Source organism: Numida meleagris, chromosome 1, assembly GCF_002078875.1.
Source record: "Numida meleagris isolate 19003 breed g44 Domestic line chromosome 1, NumMel1.0, whole genome shotgun sequence".
NCBI classification, from domain to species: domain Eukaryota; kingdom Metazoa; phylum Chordata; class Aves; order Galliformes; family Numididae; genus Numida; species Numida meleagris.
The window spans coordinates 53806780-53824188 of record NC_034409.1 but is presented as its reverse complement, the minus strand read 5'-3'; the positions used below and the strand labels follow the sequence as shown (position 1 = coordinate 53824188).

The 17409-nt window shown below is 42.6% G+C and overlaps 2 protein-coding genes across 2 annotated transcripts in view; one reads left to right on the top strand and one right to left on the bottom strand.

The window, feature by feature from the left end:
* TIMP3 (TIMP metallopeptidase inhibitor 3) overlaps positions 1 to 5591 on the top strand; it is a 34463-nt gene extending 28872 nt beyond the window's left edge. The window contains exons 3-5 of the mRNA XM_021386483.1: positions 2501 to 2612; positions 3038 to 3159; positions 3796 to 5591. Of these exons, the coding sequence (XP_021242158.1) occupies positions 2501 to 2612; positions 3038 to 3159; positions 3796 to 3993 (432 nt within the window). The 3' untranslated portion in view covers positions 3994 to 5591. The remainder of the gene's footprint in view (positions 1 to 2500; positions 2613 to 3037; positions 3160 to 3795) is intronic.
* SYN3 (synapsin III) overlaps positions 1 to 17409 on the bottom strand; it is a 212324-nt gene that overhangs the window by 128497 nt on the left and 66418 nt on the right. The window contains exon 7 of the mRNA XM_021386408.1: positions 11172 to 11261. Coding sequence (XP_021242083.1) covers positions 11172 to 11261 — 90 coding nt within the window. The remainder of the gene's footprint in view (positions 1 to 11171; positions 11262 to 17409) is intronic.

Below are 17409 nucleotides of genomic sequence, written 5' to 3'. Positions count from 1 at the left end.
CCCTGTCTGGCCCAGCCCAGGACCAGTTAGCATGGCAGTTGTTGCTGAGGGGATGAGCTGAAGGGCTTTTTGAGAAGCTGAGCGTGCTGCCTTCAGCAACCCTGGCTGTGCTGTCTCTGATGCTAATGTGAACAGGAAATTAAGCACAGGATTCAAAAACTAAACGCCAGTTCATGACGCCCTCAGAGGCAGTCATTTTGAGCTTGATGGCGCAGAAGATGCAAGGAGTTGGACTGCAGGGGTCCTGCAAGAAGGGGCTGTGCAACTCCTCAGAAGAATGATTAATTTAGGTTGTAGGCCCTTCTGCAAGGGGAGCCTGTGCAGGTGTAGATCTGTAGCTCAGATCCTTAATTAGCCCTATGCTCCTTGAAGCTTAGCACTCTGAGTGATTGGTCAGTTGTATTGCACGTGCCCAGCATCCAGCAATCTGTGGTGGAAAGACTGCGCAGCCCCAGCTATTATCTTCGCTAGTCTTATCTGCTTAGATACTGTAATCGTAGCTTCTTGCTGTGACAATCACTAGCCTGGGGTCCGAACGCACAATCTTCAGTCAGCGTGCATTTTCCTCACACTACTACCCCTGTGAAGCAAGGCAGAGCTGTTTTGCAGATGAGGACTAAATAACTCATCCAAGGACACTCGGGATGCCTGTGCCAGAACTTAGATCTTCAGCTATCTTGATGGTGATAGGAAAATCTGAGTAGATCATCCCAGACCAATAAAACTGCAGGAATAAAGCTGAGATGAGGCAAGGTTCAGTTCTTCCATATTCAGTGTAAGACTTTGCTGACCTAAGGATACAGTGCTTTATTCCAAATGTGATCTGTGAGCTTCTGTTCTTACAGTATGATTAATTTTAAAAAAATGCTTTCCTCGCATATTTGTTGGGCGTAGAAGGAAGGCTGGGAAATAGAAACCCTCTGGAATGTCTTTTACTGTGCATGGCAGTGCTGTTACTGAACTGTGATAACTGCATAAAATGCTGATTGGAGTATTGTCACTAAGGAGGAAAAAATAACTGGCAGGCACTCCCTGGATACCCAGAAGGTGATTTGGCCTCTGCACATAGAAAAATGGTAGCTGCTTGTTTGTTTGTATATGCAGTATCTGGGTCTAGCATAATATACATTACGTCAACTGAGAGCTGTTCACTGACTTCATGGGGGTTTGAGTCAGGAGCACCAGAAAAAACAGCACTGTTGAATTCTGTGGAAGAAAAAGGGGCTATTTTTTAAAAAAGCAGAGAGGAGTAGGGAAAGATGGGCAAATAACACATACCTGGGGCAATAGGGGACTGCAAGGAATAGAATACAGCATGGAGGGGAAAATGAATACTGCCACTTTGGTGGGGATCTATAGCAGGGATCTATAGCTCTGGGGCTGTTTGGGATTTTTTCCTCTTATGCCTCGTTATAATGTTAATAGTTGAAATGAATATGAATGCGTTCTCTATCAACAAAGCAAACAGAGAAAAGGATAGGTTAAGAAAGACTGTGATACTGTGATGCTCTCTGCCCTCTGTTTTCCTTCAACTTTTAAATGTTGACAACTTGTACAGCTGGGGGGGGATAGGAAAAACAGACTGAATAATCTGAAATAACCAAATTCTAAAGATGAAATTTGGAGGAGAATCATCCTCAATGTTTCAAAAATAGGATATGATTTATTGGGTCCAATGTCCACATGTAATGGTTACTTTTTTGCTCTGCACAGACTCTTTATGCTACTAAGCAGGTATGTATGAGTTTCCCTAAATGGTAGTGGTAAGGTCAAGTCAGATAAGGACACATGCTAATTCCTGATTGACTCCAACTGCCAGTATGTCTGTGGGCTCATATTTCAATTAAATTGAACTGCATCTTGGCTTCCACTTAAAGATTATGAAAAAGGAGAAGCAGCATAGAGGAATTATGTATACATGATATTTTTTCATGGCAGCCGTCAGTAACAGGCTAATTTTAGGTAGAATTCTATTTCTGCTTTCGTTTAATTAGAGAAACATTAAATCCTTGCTGAGGTCAGCAGGAGTTGTGTGTGCTAGGCATCTGAGAAGGAGGCATCTGGCTTGATGACTTAGATCAAGCAGCATAAGCTTGAAACTCTTACAGCACTGATACTGGAAAACAGGGTCATTGTTTAAAAGAAAAAATCTCTTTGTTTAGAAGAAATTGTTTAAGTCACGTGAAGGAGAAAGAAGCCAAGGATGTTGGTGGAGCTTGCGATGTTCATGTTCTACTCGCTTCGTGCCACTGGAACTAATGAGAGCAGAAAAAGGGGTCCCCCTGTAGAATTGTAGTGGCTTGCTACAGGTGGGTATTCTGTCCTATGAGAAGATTGCTAGGGAGACTTCCCTTGGAATCCAGCTAGTGCTGTCAGTCCTTCACCCTAAATACTGATAGCTCACTGCTTGCCACCACAGTCCAGAAGCATAGGTTGTAAAGAATCTGAGTGAAAAGTTGCCATCTTAAGATGACTTAATACATTTTTATTCTTTCTCTAGATGTACAGGGGCTTCCAGATAATGCCACACGTTCAGTACATCTACACAGAAGCCTCTGAGAGTCTTTGTGGTGTGAAACTGGAGGTCAACAAGTACCAGTATCTGATTACAGGTAAAGGAAAATGTACTTCGTAATCAAAAGGGGGTTGGACTAGATGATCTCCAGAGGTCCCTTCCAACCCATACCAATCTGACTGCAGGTAGCTGAGATGAGAGATGCAAGGAGATAGGGATGTGACAGTTTCCAAGTCCTTGTGAAGGTGTCAGTTCACTTAGTTTTGCTCTATTGTTGAGACAAACCTGTCAGTATTACTCACCTGCATTTTGTTGCTGGTGCTTACAGCTGGCACAGCACTCCTAACTTACTGAAGTGCTGTAATCTTTCTGGTCAGAAATTCCTGAGCCAGTTAATAAAAAGAAAGCAGTTGTTGAGCAGGGACTGAAGCCAAACATGTTGAGAGCATTAGCGGTCTCAGGAAATGAGCAAAGTGCTTGAGCTGAGAAGTGCTAACTTGTGACTATGTGTCTGTTTTCAAGGCCGTGTGTATGAAGGGAAGGTTTACACTGGCCTGTGCAATTGGTATGAGAAGTGGGACCGACTGACTCTGTCCCAGCGTAAAGGGCTGAATCATCGTTATCACCTGGGCTGTGGATGCAAGGTAAGTGGTGTTTTTAATTAGGTAGTGGTAAGACATTAGAACCCTAGGATTTTGTTTCCTCTAGCTGGTAATGCCAATGATAGTGAACAGCCAGTGAAGGAAATGAAGGACAACAGTTTTTGCAGGGAAAATGGAACAGCTTAGCTTTAGTTTTGAGACTAGAGAAGAGATAAAAAACCACTGTGTCTATGCCTCTGTAATTCCAAGTTGGAGCTAATTGGGGTTTGGGAACCCTTTTAGAATCCACACAGCATCATTTCCAGATGAATGAAATCAGGTACCAAAGGCTTGGCAAGATACGGCCAGCTTTTTTTTTTTTTTTTTTCCTTGTGCAAACAATTTGAATAGTTAAAACCTGACAGCCTGGCGCTGGCAACAAGATTTTGCTCATGGCCCCAGGCCTGCTGAAACATCGATAAAAGCTCAACTTTTCTGCACCTGAGAAGCCTCTTTGACTCTGGAATTACCTGTGTATGTGAAGTTAAGCACATGTTTACATGCTTACTAAACCGAGGCTGAATTTGTGTTATTAAGCAAGGTCCTAGGGAGAGGAATTTCGAATCCCTTGCTTCTGGTAGAAAGGCATTTTATATACAGTTCTGTGTCGCCTCACCGGTTTGCTCTTTACTATTGCAGATTCGGCCCTGCTACTATTTGCCCTGCTTTGCCACCTCCAAGAATGAATGCATTTGGACAGACATGCTCTCCAACTTTGGCCACTCGGGACACCAAGCAAAGCACTATGCCTGCATCCAGAGGGTGGAAGGTTACTGCAGCTGGTATAGAGGATGGGCACCTCCAGATAAAACGATCATCAATGCCACAGATCCCTGAGCACGTTGTACCTTCCTTATCTTCCCTCTCCCTTTACTTGTGGCTGATCTTCCTTTGGACACTAACTCTTACCAGATCATGATGATGACAATGAAATTAGTGCCTGTTTTCTTGCAAATTTTAGCACTTCGAACACTTAAAAAAAAAAAAAAGAAAAAAAAAAGGAAAGAAAAAAGTCTGTGCTACCTTACTGAATTTGTAGTAGTTACCTTTTCCATTTTTGATACCACTCGTTTTGATCAGATGACGTTTGGGAGCTTACTTTTGCACACCAGAGGGAAAAATGGAGGAAAAAAACAAATGGAGCTCTTGCTCTCTTACATGTATCATTAGCTGTAGCAATATAATGTCTATTTTTTTAGGAAAACAAAAATCTAAAAACGATGCCAATTAGGCACTGTATTCTTCTGTGCGCTGGCTTCCCCTCACCCCTCCTCATGCACTAAAGGCTGAAAATATGTAGACAAATCTGTTTAAGGAAAACAGGTTTCATTAATCAGATTGGCAGATGAAGCAAACTGAAAAGAAACCCAGCCTAAACTCTGGATAAAAATGACATCCAAAAGAAATCCTCCTCTATGGAAGAGATTGGCAATGTGATTGACTCCAGCAGTGGGAGAAATTCACCTGGTGTGTCTGACCACATCATCTGGTAAAAGCATTGCTGGCTGATTGTCCTAGCTAATGCAGTCACAGCGTGAATGCAACAGCACATTTAAAGTTCTGGCTTTCTCCGGAACAAAGGAAAGAGTATTTTGTATTTTTGTTGTTTAAAAAACGAAAGCCCCATTCCCTGTGTTCAGGGAGGTAAATCCACCTGCAGCAGAGCTGATAAAATGCTGTGGCATCCGGTTTTGAACAGTGTTGGTCCATGAACTCTTTGCAGCTCAGCTTCAACAGCACAAACAGCTTGTAAACACCTTAAACCAAACATGCAAAAATACCAACTGTAAATCAATCACATGGGAGAGGGAAAGGGGAGACTTGCTAGAGCTCTTACTATAAAAAAAATCTATTGCCAAAATAGTGTTTTGCTGAACTAAGATGTATATACATACACATAATGACATAAGCTATTTTTGACAGGACGTGGAAATTGTTTGGCGTTAGAAACAAAAGAATGGTTTGATTGTGTTTTAAAGACAGAAATATTGACATTCCGAGTCAGTGAGTTGTTCTTAAGATATTGACGCTCCAGTGTATCTGCAGTAGTGGCTACAGTCATTGTTTCTCTGTACCCCAGCACCACAGTTCCTCCCTGCAGCTACACTAGCTGTGTTTGTTTATACAGCGAGAGGAAGTGTGTGGGGGGAGCTAGGCAAGGAAGAGTGGTCTCCTTATATGTGCTGGCTGGGATCATAAAATTTCAGCTGCCCAGAGGATTCCTTCTGTGTCAAGTGCTGTTTTCCCCCTCTAGGCACTGTTAAGCATAGATCTGTGCATGTGCTCATACTGTGTCCTGCAGTGATGTGGGAGGAGGAGCCTTACTGTCTTGTGCTTTGCTGTTGACTGGAGAAGTTTTTTCGTTCTATTTTGTTTTTTATTAAGAAAACTATAATATAATTTTTCTTATCAAATAAAAGTATTTTAAGTTTTAATGATGGTGAAGAAGGGGTTCTGACAAAATGGGTGACTGAGTTTTGAATGGGGAGGGCTTGGGCAGGGAGAAGATTATGCTTAACTTCATTTTTGTATTATTATGATTATTTATCTTAAGTTTCCATATATCTTCAATTCATTCCACTTAGAAAGCAGAGCTGCCATCAGCAGGAAAAAGTGTTGCAGCGATCCCAGCCCGGGGCAATACAGCATTTTACAGTCAGTGACCTTCTCAACTATTGGAGAGTTGTTTGGGGCCTCTTTGCTAAATGGAAAGGAATGGATGTCTGAGATAGGTCCTGATGTGTTTTTATGGTTCTTCTATGCTACCAGAGCTCTGGTATATGCCTTGAAATGCCCCGCTCACTAGATGAATGGTTACAGCAAAAATAGTGTATCTTCATTTTCAGCAGGAGCTTTAAAAGTCATTTTCAAAGAGGTGGGTTTGGAGGCATCTAGGTTTGCTGTGTATTTTTTTTTCCCCGGCTGCTCTGAGTGGCAATACAAAACTCAACACACTGAAAATCTGTTGGATTTTCCTGTGATTCAGGCTTGGAACACTTTCAAAAAGTCCTCTTCCCTGTGACTACTCCTAAATTATAGGCTGGAGATGAGAGGGAGAGTAGGGTGCTTCATAGCACCCATCATCGGTTCAGGTCAAGAGTGTTGCCCCTTTTGGCAGAGTATGGGATTGGGCTTCGGACGCAGTGGGGCAACCTCTGTTTGAGCTGTGCACTGCCAACAATACCTCTGAGGGTGACTGAGGGCAGAGTGGAGCCAACCTGGCCAGCAGGGAGGGTTCCACCCTCACTATCCGCATTGCGGGGAGTCAGCGGATCTGGAGATGCTCCTCTAGCTCAAGGCGACCTCACAAAGCTGATGTCTCTTTGAGCTGCAGCCACTTCTCACGGCTTTGGACGCTGAATGAGAACGCCCCTCGAAGCAGTGAAGTGTTGATTTTTCATTTAATTGCAGCTCTGCATATTTTACCTGTCACTGATCCATGTAGCTATAGCTGAGACATCACAGTATTGCACTCAAATTATTGTGAAAATATGTTCATTCTAATGCTTTGAGGGCTTGCGTCCCTAAGTAGGATATAATGTAGCTATGTGCTTTGTAAACGACAAAACAGCAACCACATTACCAGAAAATGAAGTGAATTCCCATTTTATATTGCAGACGGTAAAATATTTCTGAGATGCAGACAGCTGGACCAGCAAGGGTTGGGGTTTGGTAGCAAATCATTTCCCTTGCTGTGTAAAAATTCAGTTGTTAGGACTTCTAAAAATGTGGAGCCAAAAGGAGGGGGAAGAATCCAGTAAAAATACATTTCTTTTGGGAAGCTACTTAATTTTGTTTCTGTGCATGCTATCAGGGACGTGCGCTTCTTGGGCTAAGCTTTAGCTTCTGCTTGCATTAAGAAACTGCCTGAAGGTTCCCTCAAAGCTGGAGGGAGCTGTTAACATGGCTTGAATGGGCTCTAACTCAGACTCTAAGACTTATTCCTTTCTCTCTGTGCTCTCATTCCTCCTATCCTGGTAAGCCACTTCTGCCTGTCACTGGACGAAGCTCAAAGTGTTCGAGAAACATTTAGGTGTTGTACTAAGGGACACGATTTAGTGGGGAAATAGTGGTGGTAGGTGGATGGTTGGACTAGGTGATCTTGGAGGGCTTCTCCAGCCTTGGTGATCCTATGATTCTCTCCCTTGTTAGAACACGCCATGAGGGATGTGGGCATTGAGAGATTGGAATGTGGGGAGGCAGGTATGAAGTTCTCCCCAAAATACTGGGTGCTGGAGCATGCAATGGTTTGCACAAGTCACCTCTCCTGTGCTCCTCACTTCACCCTGCAATCAAAGGTTAGAAGGAAACTATCACCAGCCATCTCATGTGAGCACAATCTTTGGGCGCACACAGAATGAGGGCAATTTTCCCCTCTCTATGCCAACATTGTTAAAAATACTCTTGCTTTTTAAATTATTATTATTTGTATTTCTCCTTTTTTGCTTGAGTGTGTTTTCCCCTTAAGAATTATAAAAAGTATAAAAAAATATATTGAAGGGCAGGGAATAATTAATCTCAATTTTCCTTTTCGAAAAGGGAAGAGATGGGAACAGGAGGAGATCTGTGCTTGGAGTACCCTGACTAAAGCCTTCTTAGGATCACTGAGATATAGCAGTCCCCCTCTGTGGTAGGCTTCCCCCGCCCCTTCTTGGGACAATACTGCAATTTTAGGCCTAAACTACTTAGTTTTTGAAAAATTGCCTGGCCTTTATAAAGGACTGTTTGGAAACCGAACCGTATCACCATATCCCATTCATGCTGGCTGGAGTACTATCTCAGGGTGATGAATGGCAAACACACTGCCGTGTTTTTCATAGTGAGGACTCGCAGTGAAAGCCTCCATGGGAACAAACTTCCATTCTTTCAGATGTCTTTGAAAAAAAAAAAATATTTATAGTGCCAGTTCTACCTTAGAAAGGCAGGGCAAAATTTCTGCAGATTTTTTTTTGTTTTAAATTGAAGTAAGTTTCTGTTGGTGTTACCAGGCTTGACAAAAAGCTCACCGCTCCGCTGAGCACTGCTGCTTTGCCTCTACTGGCTTCCCCTTCTCTCTGACACTGTCCTTCCTTCACAGAGCCACTCTGCTGTTCCTGATAGTCATGGAAATTGGGGGAGGGAACCAAACCCGCGTGAAAAATCTTGTCCAGAAGGAATGTATTTGTTGCTAAATTTTCTAGCACTGTTTACAGTTTTCCTCCGTGTTATTTATAAATTTTATATTCAGTGAATGTATATTGTCTTTTAAGGTAATGTTGCATAATGTTCACTTTTTATAGTGTCCTTTTATTCTAAACAGTAAAGTGGTTTTATTTCTATCACAGACATTCTGTCTCTGCTTCACTTATGTTAGTTTCTGCCCACTTTAAATGTACACAGATGGATTTGCAAATGGATTTATTCATTTCCTTCCTTTTCTTGATACCATTTATTGGGCCCAAAACAGACATTCCACCTCTGGCAACTCTTGCTCTTTGGCAAAGACACCATCCAGTAATCCCATTCTCTCTGGGAGAGATTGATCTCTTGAAGACTTCTTACTGGGGTCATAAGCCCAAGAGAGGCAAAAAATTGTTTTTGAAGTTAATGTATCCTACTTGTTAATTGGCCATAGGGGGTCACTGCAGAGCAAGGCTGTCATAATGACTTAAGTCATGTAGCACCAGTAGAGCCATAGAAGAACAGCTGCCAGATTGCTTTTATTTCAAGTAAACCAGGGGGACTGTTGAAAGGTACATACCCGGAGCAAAGGAATTGGAGATTCCTTGCTCAGATCTTTTCTGCTGTGAAATATCAGAGCCTTGTATCCTTTCCTTAGGTTTATTATTTAAGGCTGGGTAAAAATGTCCTCTTGTCATGAGGAGCAAGCTTGAGAGAAAGCATTTTCAACTAAATTAGAATACACAGTCCTGTAACTGTCAGAATTGCTATTTCCTCCACAAGGAGGAAAGAATGAAATGGACTTTTACATCTGCTCTGTGTTTCATCCAAAGGTTTAGAGACTAAGCTTAGGAAGTTTTGGACACACAGGGATGAGGGACTCTTATGTGAGAGCTTCATTGCTTTAAGTATGCCACACTGCAATGAAGTAGTACCAAAACACTAACTATAAACACTCACAGGGCTCAGCAACCAAAGTGCCAGTGTTAACTGGTATAGCTTGAAAACACCTCCAGGAAAGGAAAGACCACGGAAGTGATATTGTTATCGTTCCTGATACCTTCAGAAGCTGATGGACAGCGTGCAAGTTTCAAAGACATTTGCTGGAGTGCTGACTACAGCTTGCTTGCCCTAAGTGCTTACCCTCTCAGCCCCAGATACTGTGGAAAACACATCTAGAAAGATCTTAGGAAGTGATGTAGACTCATTCCATTTTTCCCTCAGGCAGAAGAGAGAAGCAGACCCCCTCCCCCTCTCCCCCATTATGGGAAGAGCAGGTCATAATTTGCCCAAGCGGATTGTTGCTTGTGTAAATGTTTGGAAAGTGACTGATTTAAATCAGATTACTCAAACTTGCATGTCAACAACAGTGTGTGCTCAGATGATATTATCTGCAGTTTTAAAAGGTTTCTGTATTCTTTGGGAAGTAAGCAATCGCATCTGGAAACTGGTGATAAGTTACAGATGAAAAGTATATGAAATTCAGATCAGTGCTTCACCAAACCAAACTATGATTCTAGTTACAAATGTGCTTATGTGCAAAGGATTCAGATTTTGAGACAAAAAAAAGTAATGATAAATTGCTAGGTAACATATTTGCAGTGAGAAGCTTAATCAAGTCTTCCAAAAATACCCTTTCTGAAGTGATGGCCAGGCAAAGTCACAACTCTCCCAAAACATTACACATATCACAAATATCTCTTCATAGACCAATGACAATTAAATGCAACAGGACTTATCAACTACTTTGTCTTAAAGGTCTGCAAACAACTCTTGCTCAGTATATAAGGACTATCCATTTCTTTGTCTTAAATGCTAATGCAACTCTCATCACTGCAATACTTGAGCGTTTCACAGTGTGACTGTACTTACCTTCACCATGTACCTGTGAAGTATGAAAGAGCTGTTGTCCCCACAGCACAGTTAGAACAGAGTATTGGAGCAGAGAAATGAAAGACCGACATTTCAAGGCATTCAGGTACCTAGTGAGCACCGGTGGGACCTTTTACAAGAATCAAAGTGAAGTTTCTTTTGGAATTTTGAAGCTCCCACTGGGTGCTTGTTTCTGCCATCAGGTCTGTAACACCCAACCAAACTGCCAACCCTGCTCAGGTTTGCAATCAAGCATGGGACATGAACCCAGATGGCTCACACATGGGGCCATGGCACCCACACAGAGGGTCATGTGGACACTTCAGCCAGGTAGGGAGAGTCACTAATTCACAGATATAAGTTGGGAGGAATACTCACCAAGGACTAGCCACCCTTGTAACCAAATGGAAACAAGACATCAGTTTTAAATGAAGCCACTCACGCATGTTCTCTGGGACTAACACAAAGTTGGCAGCAGGCATTTGTGCATGTCCCTTTGGAAGGTGCCCTGAGAGGTTGGTATGGTGCCCAGCAGCCATGCAGCACACCAGGTGCTTCAGTGTTGGCAGGATGACCAGAGCCCCACAGCCACTGGGCAAAGGAAACATTACAAGCTGAAACATCCTCTGTTTCTAGAACTCCAGTTTTCTTTGAATACCCAGTCGAGCTGGTAAGCATTGCATGGATGGCAACCTCATGACAGACCAAGCAAACTAATGTGAGACAAAACTATTTCTGCCCATATCCCAGATTTCCAGTGTATTGTAAACAACTCCAGTTGACAGGAGAGGAAACAGTTCATCTGAATAAAGTGATTCCATACTCTATGGGATGAGCTTTTTTGCATATCGCTTTTGAGCTAGTAATTCTCTGTAAGAGAAATTGAGGCTCTTCCCAGCATTCCTACCACTCTTTCATGCCCAAATCACATTACTGCTTCTCCCCCGCCCATGCTGAAATCAGAAGAAAGCACAGGTACTCACCATCTGCTTATGGCTTGGGAAGAAAGTTTGCTCCACGAGGGGGAACTTCTCGGGACCCAGTGAGTTGAAGATTTTAATGAGCTGAGAGAACTTGGGAGGGACAGAGGGGGACAGAAAAATGGAGAAAGTGGATGTTAGTGGCTTATTGTGCAACAGGTCAGAGCTTGCAAAGTGTTCCGATACTGGTGAAGGAGAGAAAAATGTTATTATGCCTTTCCCACCTTGCTTTCTTGAATGGAGAGGAGAAAAACAAGAACTTGCACTAGTTACCCAGGGACAAATTGAACAGTATACACAACCTTGCACCAAGAAGAGGGGTTCAAGAGCCAGAAGGAGGTCAGTTTGGATTTAGTTACAGATCTACTATGAACAAGCATAAACTTTCCAGAGGTAGCTGGGGAGAGGCTGGTGCCTTTCTTATTTGAGGAAAGGGCTTAGAGGCATGACCAGGTAGGAAATCAGTGCCACCACTCTGAGCAGAAAGAAACAAAACCAAAGCTTTCCCTTGGGTCTCTGTCCCACAGCCAAAGAGAAGCAGGACACATCCACTCATGGTGCTGAAGGGAAAGAGAAAACCTAAAGGAGAAAGATGACAAGAGGGGCAGCCGGTCTGAGCACCAGACCAAGGAAGCATGATTGACACTGCTGTCAATCATAACTGGCACTTACTACAAACTGAGGGTTTCCCAACATCCACCCAAGCAGAGCAGGAGAAAGAGGACATCATCTCCTAGCCATGCCCCTCCTACATGTCCCAGGTAGCCATTGTCCCAGCCCGTCAGCTGGAACTTAACCATTATCACCATTATTATCATCATTATAAACTGTTTGTCGTTCAGGTTTGTGCCCAGCCAGATCGAAAGCTTCCCTCGATAGGAGTGAGTTTTGATTTCTAGTCATGTTCCAAAGACCCAACAGAAGCGTAGCACATGGGGATCCTGCTTCAAGATGGTGATCTGTGAACAATCAGACTACTCCATACATTGTCTGCAGCCACCCTAAATAATCTGTCATTATCAGATGGAAAAAAACAATCAAATCTTTGTCTAAAAGAAAACTTAATACCTTGAGATACTATGATAGATTTTTTTTTTCCAAAACAGGATTAGTACAGAAAAGGGAATAAGAAATGACATATATATCAGAAACCTTCCAAATATTAAAAGCAAATGCATGGATTCTTCACAATCACACATCTAGCTACCCCCCTTCCCCTCTGAAGAGATACAGTCCTGTTCCCATGGACAATGCTGAACTGGGAGTGCTGTCAGTGATGTGGTAAGACCAGTCTTGCAGGAAAGGAATGAGGCTGAATACAGTAGCTTGATTATTTTCATGAGCGTTGAGAGAATGAAGTGATTGGGGATTGCTCGACAAGATGTGGGAATCTTGGCTCCTGCTGAGCTGGTAGACATGGATGAACTCACTCCTCATTGGCGTCCTATTTGCAAAGTGATTTAGAAACAGCATCAAGTTTCCAAGTCCTCTGAAATGTGGTAAGATTGAGTTAAATTAACAAAAGGCCCCCCAGTCTGGGCCAAGTCTCACTGTAAGTTCTTTATGTAAGTTCCTTCAAGTTTCTCATTAAAGCTAGGGATGCATTCATCTTGAAGGCGATCTTTGTGTCACCTTTATCGGTGGAGGGAGGTGACACATGCTTTAGGGGAAGTGAACAGACATCTGGGGAATGAGGGAGAGGAGAGAAAGCCTCCTTTCTTCCAAACAGTATGGGCTGCCTGATCTTACATGTTCTAAGCACTTCAGGGGAATGGCTGAAGGCAGTGAACGTACCAAGCTTCAACCTCAAGGTTAGATTGCAGATAGAGAGCTACTGTGATAGGGCGCCTGTCCCACTTCCTGGGCTAGTCTAAGCAAAAGCAGTTCTCTACAAGAAATAGAAACTTGTCTTGGTGATTAAGAAGAAATACCCCTTTGAGAGTTAAAGGGTGATCTGGGATCACTCTTTAAGGGATGTGTGGAAAAAAAAAGTGCAACCAGCATGTAAAAAAAAAAAAACTTTGACTGCAGGTTGTGTGCCAGACCCAGGCTACATGCTGAAGGGGCAGCTGCCATCAGATTTGCAGACAAGTGTGAAGAATCCTTTTGCTAATCTCATATGTCAAAATGTGGCATTTAAGAAAGCCCAGGAAACATCAAGAGCTGGCATATCCCATCACTAACACCACCACCCCTTCATATGCATCAGTAGATAAGAGAACAACTCCCTGTGTAGAATAGTTATTGTTGGCAAGAAGAGTATTGATGTTGGGGAAGGAGGACAGTTTACTTCTCTTTACTTGTACTAGACCTGCACATCCTAGAGAAGAAAAACAAAGCCCTGTTTTGACTAGCAACGTGAGCAAACAGGGCTTAGAATGAGACAGAGACAGGGAGAGGAAGAAAAACACCCAGGCTGAGAGCAGCACATATCCTTCACTGTATATGAATGCAGACCTGGTGAACTGCAGACATGGTAATGTTGAAGTGGCATCCATATTACACTAGGAAAACAGCGCAAACTGGAACAGCAGGGTGGCTGACAGATAGCATCTCTACTTCTCCCTTGGGCTTCTTTTTGAAGCATAGAAGTGAGTCCCAGTGATCCGGGAGCCTCCTCAATGTACCAAGCCTGCAAAGTCTCTGACTTTGGTATTCACCCTCATAAGTCACTTCCTTCCTTTTTTCTTTTTTCCTTTTTGGTGTTTACTGGACAAAATGTTGGCAGAGACACCCACGTTGCACAGTACAGGAGCCTCTAGGATACCTGATGGTAGAGCTCAAGTCACTACTCCCAGTGCATTTTAGATGGGTAGAAATGTTCTTGTCAGCAGTTCAACCAGAATTAAATGCCCCTCACACATTTTGGTATCAATTCTTACTATCTGAGGCTCCATTGATTTTAATGAGATTGCATCCAGACTGCAGAGCAAAACATGGGGCAAGACAACATGGCAAAGTCAGAGTTTGAGGCACTTGGAACAGGTAAGCAAGTGAAATGCCTTGCTTGGCTGCTTAGTTTCAAGGTACTTGCAGGGAACCCTTCCAGAGAAATAATAAGATCCATTCAGTACATCTCAAGTCAATTTACATATTTTTAAAGAAATTAGTTACCAGGGAGCCTATATCCCTTAACAGTCCATAATAATTTGGCTGGGAGTCTACTTAAACTCTGTAGATGACTGTCTTCAAGACTTCTAATTACCTGCAGTCTTACAGATGCAAAAGCTGTCTTACAGTTACAGACATTTCTGCATGCCATAAGAGAACTACTTTGAGCATTGTTCCCACTGTATTTTGTATTGTGACTTCTATAACCATTCATTTTAAAAAGTTGTGACATTGTGTTTCTCATGGTTAGAGCATTATTTTTCAATAGTTCTGTGATAGTCTTAAAACTTAGATTGCTTAGATCTTTCTCTCTGTGTGAGGTCCCCCCACAATACGTTTGATTTGTGTTTTTTTTTTTCTCCTTTTTCTTTCAGAAACATCCATTTCAAACTGTGCCTGTGCTTAACGCAAATTTTAACCTTTGAAGAAATGTGTAGTACTGGAAACTGTCATTGAATTGCAGGGCTGCATGTTTGAGTAAACTCAAGCCCAAACTCAGCTGATTGTAATTACAGTTGCTGAGAAAACATTGTTGCAAATTGCCAAGGAAAAGCAGTCTCCCTTCCATCCCCCTCCACAAAATCATAAACATTTCTATGAAATGGAACCATTTTTGGAAAAATAAAAGGGAGAGTGAAAAGCACACTTTCCCAGGGGGTTTAATTTCATTTCTTCATGTGTCTCAACTGTTCTGTCTGAAAATTTTCCAGTAATCTCTGTTAAGTGGATGCCTTATTTCAAGATGCCTGTTTTGCAATCAAAGTAGGGACAGAGCACTTCGGTGCATGTTCTATCTCACACTGCCCAGCTATCACGAAATCTTCTCACTCTCCAGCCAGTGAAGCTTTCTGCCCTCAAATGGCCCGGTGCAATCTCTACCTGAACTAACCTCAATCTAATAGAATTTCAGTGGTGCCAAACACCAGCTCAGATCCATTTGAGGTGTTAGATTACTTTAGTGCATTACAATCATTTGTCTTTGAGGGTGATGCGTGCATGGGGGCAGTAGAGAAAGGAGGCATTCTATGAACCTGTTCTAAGTGTTTGGAAATGGTTTCCCTGACTTCTCTGGGAAGGCTGTCTGAGCCAGCTGTATTCCCCATGAGGAAAGCATGGCACAACCAGACCCAGCATATTTAGAGCTGCGTTACTGGCAGAGCCAATTTATCCCACGCTGCCTTGCCAACCCTACATTTTTATTTTTAGTTTTTAGTTTTTGCAGTGTGCTGAGTTTGTTTGTTTTCTTTTATTTTAGACTCCTAAAAATAGGCCTGTCACATCTTGAGGCTCCTGTACACCATAGCAAATGTAATTACAAAGAATGAGTTGAAAACTGTCAAGTTATACCTGGCAGATTCCAGCCACAAATGAGATGGAATAGGCCACATGACTGTCTTCTCAGACAAAGTCAGCATAAGTGCACAGGCTTTTTGTCTGGTCACTGGGGTCAGCATGCTCACAGTGAGTCAGACTAACTGTAGAAAACACCTTGTATTCAACATACTGCTGATCCCTCTCTTCATCTCCTTTCCATTCCCAACAATCCTCATGATTCAAATAGGGACTGAGAGTAAACATGAATCATTTACCTGTACAGTGATGGAAAGGTGAGATGTAAAAGAGAGATGGTTGAGTCACAGTCCCTGGAGGCATTCCAGAGCCATGTGGTGTGGCACTAAGGGGGTCCTGGTCAGGGGGCATGGTGGGGATGGGCTGATAGTTGCACCAAGCCATCTCAGAGGCCTTTTCTAACCTTAATGATCGATGATTCTGTTTTTTTTTTTCTGGACATGAGAACCTGGGTTACCCAGTGCATTACTGCACTGCAACATTTTTGGAAAAGGCAGGATCTTATCTTTGGTCTCAGTGAAAACCCCAAATATTGTAAAAGGGTTGAAAATTGAGAATACTGCCAGTAAAACTGGTACCTTTTTGACTGGTATTGAGCTAAACCCAACACTCAAGAGTCATGGAAAGAAATGTCTGAGTTACTACAGACCTCACCTGGACTTAAACCATGCGTCTAAAGACTAATAGAATTTTTACTCCAAGAGAACACCAACCTTAATTAAATAAGGCTTAATTAAGACCAATCTTAAGTAAAGAGGAAGACTTAACTCTTGCTGTAAACAAGTCGCATCCCAAGCTATATTTGTTCAGTGAGCAGGGGGAATCCTTACAAACATATCTGAAGGTTTTCCATGGGGGAGTACATTGGAAAGAACCATCTCCTTGCCACATCCACATGGCTTGTAGTTACCTGATTCAGACCTAGAACAATGCGGGGGAAATTTCCATCCTGGGAGCAGCAGTGATCAGGGAAGCTACTTTGGAATGAAACTGCTTGGTAGACCCAGAGTTGCACTCAAGAAAGGCACCAGCATCTGACTCTTTCCTGCAGGTGCTATGACAGCCAGCCTTACTACTCAAGCTCTCCTGCTCCTTCAGCTCTTGATGACTTTGAGTTTGTTAGAAAACAGATCTGGGGAATTACTGCCAACTTTGAGGCTGAAATAAGCCAATGCTATATTTATTTTTAAGCTTGATGAAATTTAAAGAACAGGTGAAGGAGGCTCACATTATACAATACCATCAAGAAGGGTTTGGGTTAGAAGGGACCTTGAAGGCCATCTAGTTCCAATCCCCTTGCTATGGGCAGAGACAGCTCCCTCTAGACCAGGTTGCCCATCCAGCCCAGCCCTGAATATCAAAACAATATTGAGCTCCCCAGGAGCTGTTCAGATCCAGGTGTTTCCAGGGCACAATCTTTCAGGCTTAATGAAAAAACACTATTACAGACCTCTATCTCCTCCTGAAACTGCTGAAAGAACCTGCACACTTTCCCCTTCTGCATTTTCCCAAGGCCTTTGTCATTTTAAGTTGCCCTTTTTGGAAAGACATACTTGTTGAAGATAACATCTCTGCCTCTTTTGCCTTTCAAGAAAGCATCATTTAGAAAAAGGAGGAAGAGAGCTCAAAATACATTATGCTGATATTCCCAGCACTATTATTTATTATTATTCAACTATTTTGTCCTACAAGAAAACTAGATGCTACTGTACAACTGCCTGTGACACAAAGAGCATGTGGAGAGGTAAAACATGTCCTACTCACGGTGAGGAAATAACAC